Source organism: Sebastes umbrosus, chromosome 24, assembly GCF_015220745.1.
Source record: "Sebastes umbrosus isolate fSebUmb1 chromosome 24, fSebUmb1.pri, whole genome shotgun sequence".
Taxonomy (NCBI): domain Eukaryota; kingdom Metazoa; phylum Chordata; class Actinopteri; order Perciformes; family Sebastidae; genus Sebastes; species Sebastes umbrosus.
The window spans coordinates 3,106,455-3,114,758 of NC_051292.1; the positions used below are offsets into that span (position 1 = coordinate 3,106,455).

General features: G+C 44.1%; 2 protein-coding genes and 1 long non-coding RNA gene across 4 annotated transcripts in view; all 3 read left to right on the forward strand.

Annotated features, from left to right (window-relative positions):
• Nucleotides 1–6,036, forward strand: part of LOC119484008 (multidrug resistance-associated protein 4-like) — a 221,378-nt gene extending 215,342 nt beyond the window's left edge. Inside the window, exons 6-8 of the mRNA XM_037762564.1 lie at nucleotides 412–530; nucleotides 1,071–1,087; nucleotides 5,712–6,036. Of these exons, the coding sequence (XP_037618492.1) occupies nucleotides 412–530; nucleotides 1,071–1,087; nucleotides 5,712–5,776 (201 nt within the window). The 3' untranslated portion in view covers nucleotides 5,777–6,036. The remainder of the gene's footprint in view (nucleotides 1–411; nucleotides 531–1,070; nucleotides 1,088–5,711) is intronic.
• LOC119483587 lies at nucleotides 1,368–2,779 on the forward strand. Its single transcript, XR_005205741.1, has 3 exons — nucleotides 1,368–1,470; nucleotides 2,418–2,625; nucleotides 2,661–2,779. It is a non-coding gene; the product is annotated as an uncharacterized LOC119483587 (long non-coding RNA).
• LOC119483578 (bile pigment transporter 1-like) lies at nucleotides 3,799–5,688 on the forward strand. Of its 2 annotated transcripts, none has more exons than XM_037761814.1 (3): nucleotides 3,799–3,981; nucleotides 4,235–4,341; nucleotides 5,415–5,688. In XM_037761814.1, the coding sequence occupies exons 1-3, from the start codon at nucleotides 3,912–3,914 to the stop codon at nucleotides 5,610–5,612; spliced, it is 375 nt and encodes a 124-aa protein (XP_037617742.1). In that variant the 5' UTR covers nucleotides 3,799–3,911; the 3' UTR covers nucleotides 5,613–5,688. The 2 variants fall into 2 exon arrangements, 1 of the variants encoding a protein (XP_037617742.1); XR_005205730.1 differs by lacking the exon at nucleotides 3,799–3,981 and adding an exon at nucleotides 4,013–4,095 and having other exon boundaries at nucleotides 4,186–4,341; nucleotides 5,434–5,687.
• Nucleotides 6,037–8,304: the final 2,268 nt, after the last annotated feature.

Here is an 8,304-nt window from a genome sequence, read left to right on the forward strand (position 1 = left end):
AGTATAGTATGTTGAAAAAAATTTCATAATATAGTATGCTCTAAAAATATATCATTGTATAGTATGATCTGAAAATACGTCACAGTATAGTATGTTGAAAAAAATAAGTTATGAAATATATGTTTAAAAAAATAAAGTCATAGTATGCTCTAGTATGTAGAAAAAAATCCGTCATAGTATAGTATGTCGAAAAAAATACTGTACTGTATGTAGAGAAAAATGCATAAATGTCATAGTATGTTGAAAAAGATATAGTATAGTATGCTCTACAAATACGTCATAGTACATAGCATAGCTTTTCATGGTACAACAGTTTATTCAAACAACACGGCAACAATATACAACACACAACATTAATCACACATTTAAAGCAGTTGTAAAAAGGTGAGGTTTGTTTTGTGATTTCAACAGACTGGCGCAGTCTCGGACGTGTTTGGGGAGCGACTTCCAGAGGGACGGGACAGCTACGGAGAATGCTCTGTCGCCCCAGGTCCAGTGCTTGGAGACAGTAGCCGAGGCTGCAGGAAGGAGTGTGGCGGTAGTATGTTGGGGGGGAAAAAAATGACTCTTTTTCAACATACTATGAATTTTTATCTTTCGATTAACTATACTATGACTTTTTTTCAACACACTGTAAAATTAAAAATGACAAAGTACATAGTTTAGCTTTTCATGGTACTTAATGACACTTTACTCTGGTTAAAATGATCATAGCAAACAACACGGTAAAAATATTCAAACACAACATTCAAGATTCAAGCCCTTTATTGTCATCGTGCAGTACAACGAAATGAGATTGTGACAATCCCATAGGTGCTAATGAAAAGATAATACAATAAAAAAAATAGATAATACAATCTAAAAATTCAATATGTATATTGGTGAGATGACAGTTTTGCCAGATTACATTAATCACACATAATCACAAAGCAGTTGTAAAAATGCGAGGTTTGTTTTGTGATTTGAGCAGATTGGTGCAGTACACATCCGCGTTTGGGGAGCGACGGGACAGCTACGGAGAATGCTCTGTCGCCCCAATGCTTGGTTCTCAGCGGTTGGCATCACAAGAGGTGTGGCGGCGGAGAAGGTAAGTCATTAAAACACCACACCATAGTATAGTATGCTCTAAAAATGTCATATAGTATGTTGAAAAACTAAATTTCATAGTATAGTATGCTCTGTCATAGTTTTATGGTAGTCTATCCGTATTTAATGTCTGATGGTAGTTTTTTGCTGGTAGTTTGGTATTTTGTTTGTAGTTTAAATAAACTACCATCAGACATTCCTAGTTTAATGCCAGTTAATTGTAGTTAATGTGAGATGGTAGTTTAATGCCAGATGGTACATAAATGTCTGATGGTAGATAATTCTTAGTTTAATGCCAGTTAATCGTAGTTCAATGTCTGATGGTACTTAAATGTCTGATGGTAGTTTTTTTCAAGTCTTTTGTCCTAATCTTTCTTTTTTTTTGTTTTTACCCTGTTTGTTCGTAGTGTAGGGGCCTCACCAGGTCCTGGGCGATAAAGAGCGGCCTAAGGATCCCGTTCTTCACCAAGGAAAAGTGCGCACCGCCTTTTCCTTCATTTCTGGCTGCTTTCCCATCCACTGCCACACGGAGGATCAGCCCTTCCGTTCATCAGCCGACGAGCATCGTAACGGCCCGTTATTGTCCGAGCCTGCGCGACGCCGCCGGACCAATTAACGACGATATACGCCACTATCGCTTTGTCTGGGCAGAGACTAGTGAAATTGTGTATTCCAATAAGTTAATAACTATTGTTGATTTGTACTAAACGTACGGACCGCTGAGTCCATTTGTTTGCTTTACTTGCTTGTTATGCTTTGTTTACTGTGTGCTCCATGCCGTGGGCTTCTCCTTATGTTAGCTTTTGCCAAAATGTGAAGATCTGTAGCTGTAGTTTATTAGTAAAAGACCAGTGCACGGCTGGCAAACGTGATCACAAACACACATTCTCTTGCTTTTGTGTTTTGCTTGATTCTAGTTTAGTGCTTAGAGCTGCCTTGTAGAATATCCATTTGTTTATTGAAAGTGTTGTTAATCATTAATTACTACTGTTTAATAACTATTGATTTAGATTGATATTACTATATTTAAATAAATGGTCTTACTTTAAATAGCAGTTGGCTGTGTTTATTGTGCATTTGTATTGCGGTAACAGCCGGTTGTGAGAGTTAGTGCTCGGATTCACCCTTCACCGTTCATCTCCTAAGTGTAAAGTAGTGTTTAAATACTGGCATTTGGAGTGAACAATCCCCTTATGAGACTGGATTAACGTTTTGGTTATTGGTCCCTGATTCCAGGGCGGTGCCCCGTTCATTATTAATGTTTATTGATAATTGTTATTTATTAATTAGCTAATAACCAAACCTGTTCCCTACAGTATGTTTTTTTGTAGTTTGTTTGTTTTCTACTAAGAATAAAGTGCCATATTCTAAGCCGGATGGTAGAATTCAGAGACTTGATTAAAGACTGTGTGTGCGCGCTTTAGTATTTTTGACAGGAAAGGTAGTATGCGGTAGGATTGGTACTTTTAGCTGTCGGCCGCAGGCCGAGTCAGTCAGGCTCAGAGAAGCGATTACCGACGGTTGAAATGTTATCGGTAAGTATAAGGTCAATGTGTTTGGAGCGAGCAGACTAGAGGAAGAATAATGAGTTGCGCCACTGATGTTTTGATCAATAGTGTTTAAACTGGAGGAGAAAGAGAGCGCAGCTGGTGCGGTGTTTTGTGGACAGATTTCAGTCAGGGCTAGTACTTACTTCAGTTTGTTTATGTGCTATTAAGTTATAAAAAGCACAAATAGAATTAATAAATAAAATCGAGTAAAACACCGCTTGCTTAATTGTTTTAAATGGGTTTTGTATTTCCTATTTATGTACAGAATATATAAACTGAATGTCTCCTACTACTAGCCTTTGTGAAAAACAATTTCTGTTATTTTAACTTTATTCCAATTATTTTATGGATCTCAGTTGCCACCTTTTGGTAATATGGCGGGCTCTGGTTTCTGGGCTCTGGTTTCTGGGCCCTGGTTTCTGGGCTCTGGTTTCTGGGCTCTGGTTTCTGGGCCCTGGTTTCTGGGCTCTGGTTTCTGGGCTCTGGTTTCTGGGCTCTGGTTTTCTGGGCCCTGGTTTCTGGGCCCTGGTTTCTGGGCTCTGGTTTCTGGGCCCTGGTTTCTGGGCCCTGGTTTCTGGGCTCTGGTTTCTGGGCTCTGGTTTCTGGGCCCTGGTTTCTGGGCCCTGGTTTCTGGGCTCTCGGTTTCTGGGCCCTGGTTTCTGGGCCCTGGTTTCTGGGCTCTCGGTTTCTGGGCCCTGGTTTCTGGGCTCTCGGTTTCTGGGCCCTGGTTTCTGGGCCCTGGTTTCTGGGCCCTGGTCCCTGGGTTTCTGGGCCCTGGGTTTCTGGGCCCTGGGTTTCTGGGCCCTGGGTTTCTGGGCCCTGGGCCCTGGGTTTCTGTGCCCTGGGTTTCTGGGCCCTGGGTTTCTGGGCCCTGGGTTTATGGGCCCTGGTTTTCTGGGCCCTGGGTTTCTGGGCCCTGGGTTTCTGGGTAATAGCTTGAGTCTGAATACTTATGTCAATGTGATATTTCAGTTTTTCCTTTTTAATACATTTCTAAAATTCTGTTTCCACTTTGTCATCATGGTGTATTGAGTGTAGATTGATGAGGGACACAAATAATTTTATGGATTTTAGCATAAAGCTGCAACATATCAAAATGTGAAAAAAAGTGAAGGGGTCTGAATACTTTCTGAAGGCACTGTATGTAAAGCAAAACTCTGAGATGAACAAACTGTATCTTATTAAATAAAACAGATGTTGTCAAACTGTCGACATCTCACGGCTTTGGTTTGACCTCCCGGTCACATTAGTAACCTGTCTCCTTCTTGTCTTCAGATGACGTCAGTGGAGAGAGCGGTGGAGTACACTGAACTGGAGAGCGAAGCACACTGGGAAACCCAGAAGCGTCCTCCTCCCGATTGGCCCAGCAAAGGCCTGGTGACCTTCGACCGGGTCAGCTTCTCCTACGGCGGCGACGGCGCTGCAGAACCTGAAAGCAATGTTCCGACCCAAAGAGAAGGTCAGCCGTCTTTAGTCTTCAGAGGACTGAATTCATCACGTTCAACCTAAACTAATACATTAAACCAGATTCTTCTCTCCCGTGCTTCAGGTTGGTATTGTGGGGTGAACCGGTGCTGGGAAAAGCTCTCTGGTCTCAGCTCTGTTCCGCCTGGCTGAACCTCAGGGGAAGATCTACATCGACGGGGTTCTGACCTCTGAGATCGGCCTCCACGACCCGCGCCAGAAGATGTCCATCATTCCTCAGGTAGACATCAACTCACCTCCTCTTATTGGCTGTTAAAATGCACACACGCAGAGGAAACAATCTGGGGACGTCCCGATCAAGTTGTTTTGGTTCCGATTCTTATATTTACCTAAAGGTTGATTCAATATGAATGAATCAATCAATCAATTATTAATATTGATAGGTATCTTTAGATTTTAATGGTACTTACTACTCTTGCCAATACTGCTTATTGATCCGGTACTTTAACGGTACTCTGAACGATTTGTTTTTCTTGTTTTTAGAGAAAAAATGAAAGAAATTAATAACAGGATTAACATTGCTTTATTTTGTCATAAATAATGTATATACATTAACATTCGAGTAGCAACTGCAACAGTATTGTTTAGAACAAATCACTGATAATGTGATAATTAAAATGTAAAATAGTAAAAAATATTTCTAGTATAAGAAGCGGTCATGTTTTGAACAAATCACTATTATAAACTATAATGTGAGGGTGAATTGGGCAACTAGGGATGAAGGAAAACGTCTGTTGAAAACGGTACATTTCTCCACCTGTATCTGATACGCTTTGGCTCGATGTTTTTGACAGATATCTTGTTTTTCCGCCCTTACAAGCAAAAAACTTGTCGCTCTTTTGGCAACAATCATTGTCTGCATCGACTAAACTGAAGCAGAACCACATTTTGGACCGGTTTGTTCTCTACGCCACTGTCGCTAAGAGCCGGGTCTCTTTGACGACAGGCCAAAAGAGAGATCTCTCCTCTGGATTGGAAAATGCATCATTGACGATTGTTTTAATTTTATAACAAATTACAAACAGAGTTTGCGAGTTCAAAGGCGCAAGATAACGTTAATGTGGCCGAAATAAATAGGAAATACATTTTAGTAATTAAGTAGCGTTCAGTAAAGATCAGATGGGATTTGGCTCTCACGGCACGTCTGTTTCTCCTCTCTGCCACACTGCTTTGCTGTGGCCTATTTCAGAATAAGGGCTATTGACCTGAGCCCAAAACAATTGACCAATTCCAAAGGTTAAAATAGCTGGAGACTCAACTACATTAAAGTCCTCCCTCTCCCCTGTTTTCCAGGACCCAGTGTTCTTTACAGACTCCACGAGGAAGAGCTCCAGCAGCCGGCGCGTCTGTCCACAGCCGTCCTCAAGAAGAACCGCATCCCGGTCATCGACGAGGCCACGGCCAACGCGGACCCCGGGTACCGCTGACACAACTCGCCTCACCGGCAGGGGAAAAATGACGCATACTGCACCAGAACTGCACACAATGTGACCTTTTATTTTTTTCACCATCAAAAGTGTAATGTTCTTATCAAAATCTTTATTCATTTTACTTGTGGATTTATTTAACATCTACGACGCGTCTCTACAGGACAGAAGAGTCGATCCAGAGAACCATCCGGGACAAGTTCAGAGAATGCACCGCGCTCACTGTAGCTCATCGTCTCAACACCATCATATACAGCGACAGGATGCCGGCGAGTCCTCCTACTCATAGACTCTAGAAAAGAGTACTTGTTTATCACCATACAAGTCATCGTATAGTACGTTATGAAAAAGACAGCGACGTACATTAAATTTGCCTCGGCGGAGGTCATACTACAGTATGTTGAAAAAAATGTCATAGTATGCGCTAAAAATACATCACAGTATATGTTGAAAAAAGTGGCTTAGATGAAATTCAACTTTATTGTCATTGCACATAGTACAACTGAAGAAGCTATGTTGCTTGCGGTGGCATGAAAGAGTAGCAGAACAAGCTGTGAAGTAGAGGATAGGAAGGTAAGTCACACCTGCTGTGATTAGCGATTAGTGATTGGCAGTGGCTCGTTGTCAAGTTGAGCAGTGTGTTTGGTTTCCGAGCGCTGCGATTGGCTGGTTTGCAATCTGGAATAAGTGCAGTCAGCTGTTGTGCAATCTGGAACAAGCACGGTCAGCTGTTGAGCAATCAGTCCGGGGCGAGTTCAGGTGCAGTTGCCGGCACATAAGCCGGCAGTTTGTGGAGCGACAGCGGAAGCGGCAGTCGGGTTGCGCATAGACGACATTGTTGCTCAGACGCTCATTTTGCAAAGACAGATCTATGCAAAGAACTGTCTTAGCAAACTTCGGTCTTCGCAAAATGAGCGTCTGAGGAAAAGGGCGAGGGCACGGGGCTATGCCACAAGTGCTGCCGGATTTTCTCCAGGTTTGTCTTGTTTTTTCCTGCATTCTCTTGATACCATGTGCCTGACATGTGCTACAAACATTTGCCTGTCTTTCAGAGTCCTTCAATCCTGAACCAAACCTCATGGCTGCTCTTTGTCTGAATCCTTTCTTCTCACCCTTGGACCAAAAGAACCTGCGCAAACAACTTCTAAGGCTTCAGCCTTAGTTACGCAAGTGACTATCTTTTTTGAAATTCCTGCTTGCTGCAATTTAGTTCTCATGTGCCAGGACTAAACCCTTTGTCTGTCTTTTCTCTTAACCTCTGCACAGAAGAACCTGCAAGAGTTTGACCGAGCTAGGACACCAGGACGCTGTGCCCAATTTTCTACAAGTTTGTATTCTCCTTTGTCTGTATTGTTCTCTTGCCTAACATGTGCTATACCCATTTCTCTGTCCGTCCTAGACCGGACTGCATGGCTGCCCTTTGTCTGAATCCTCTCTTCTCAACCTCGCAACAAAAGAACTTCTTCTGAGGTAAAAGACCTTACTTTTTAACCTTCCTACTGCTAACCCAGACTTAAACTTTAGTGCCAGCAACTGAAGTCTCACTTTGCCCGCAGGAACAAACCGAGACCTCTGGAGAAACAAAGGATTGACCCAAAACGCTTTTCTTCCGTGGACTGGGTAAAGTACCTGGTCCTGCCTTAGCGAGAGACTGTTTAACCTCTGTTGATGTACATTTACTGATTTCATTAAATAATCTTTATTGCCTTTTGTGTGTGTGACTATTTGTAGTTCTTGTGTGCTAACTTAGTTATAATGGATTAAACCAGTGGACCCTATTTTCAGTTAAGCTGTGGTTTAGGCTGCTGAAATTACAATTGGAGAAATGTGCGGGGGTCTTGCTGTTCAGTTGCAACTGTGGGACTTTTTCAAGTACCTGCAAGTTAGAGATTACTTTAAGAAAAAAAATTACAAAGCATCAAAACAAACAATTTGATTACTGTATTCAGTAATCAAATTGTTTGTTTTGACAGTTTGTATTTTTTTCTGAGAGAGAAACAAAAACAAAAACCCACACCTACCCAGGACCCAGGGCCCAGAAACCCAGGGCCCAGAAAGTTTCTGGGCCCTGGGTTTCTGGGCCCTGGTTTTCTGGGCCCTGGTTTTCTGGGCCCTGGGTTTCTGGGCCCTGGGCCCTGGGTTCCTGGGTTTCTGGGCCCTGGGTTTCTGGGCCCTGGTTTTCTGGGCCCTGGGTTCCTGGGTTTCTGGGCCCTGGTTTTCTGGGCCCTGGGTTTCTGGGCCCTGGGCCCTGGGTTCCTGGGTTTCTGGGCCCTGGTTTTCTGGGCCCTGGGTTCCTGGGTTTCTGGGCCCTGGGTTCCTGGGTTTCTGGGCCCTGGGCCCTGGGTTCCTGGGTTTCTGGGCCCTGGGTTTCTGGGCCCTGGTTTTCTGGGCCCTGGGTTCCTGGGTTTCTGGGCCCTGGGTTTCTGGGCCCTGGTTTTCTGGGCCCTGGGTTTCTGGGCCCTGGGCCCTGGGTTCCTGGGTTTCTGGGCCCTGGTTTTCTGGGCCCTGGGTTTCTGGGCCCTGGGCCCTGGTTTTCTGGGCCCTGGTTTTCTGGGCCCTGGTTTTCTGGGCCCTGGGTTTCTGGGCCCTGGGCCCTGGGTTCCTGGGCCCTGGGTTCCTGGGCCCTGGGTTTCTGGGCCCTGGTTTTCTGGGCCCTGGGTTTCTGGGCCCTGGGCCCTGGGTTCCTGGGTTTCTGGGCCCTGGTTTTCTGGGCCCTGGGTTCCTGGGTTTCTGGGCCCTGGGTTTCTGGGCCCTGG

Excerpts from the sequence above, each read along its gene's own strand:
- LOC119483578 (XM_037761814.1), top strand. The coding sequence starts at position 3,912 with ATGACGTCAGTGGAGAGAGCGGTGGAGTACACTGAACTGGAGAGCGAA. Across the intron at positions 3,982-4,234 it reads ACACTGGGAAACCCAGAAGC|CTCTGTTCCGCCTGGCTGAA; the intron begins GTCCTCCTCCCG and ends CTCTGGTCTCAG. Across the intron at positions 4,342-5,414 it reads AGATGTCCATCATTCCTCAG|GACCCAGTGTTCTTTACAGA; the intron begins GTAGACATCAAC and ends CCTGTTTTCCAG.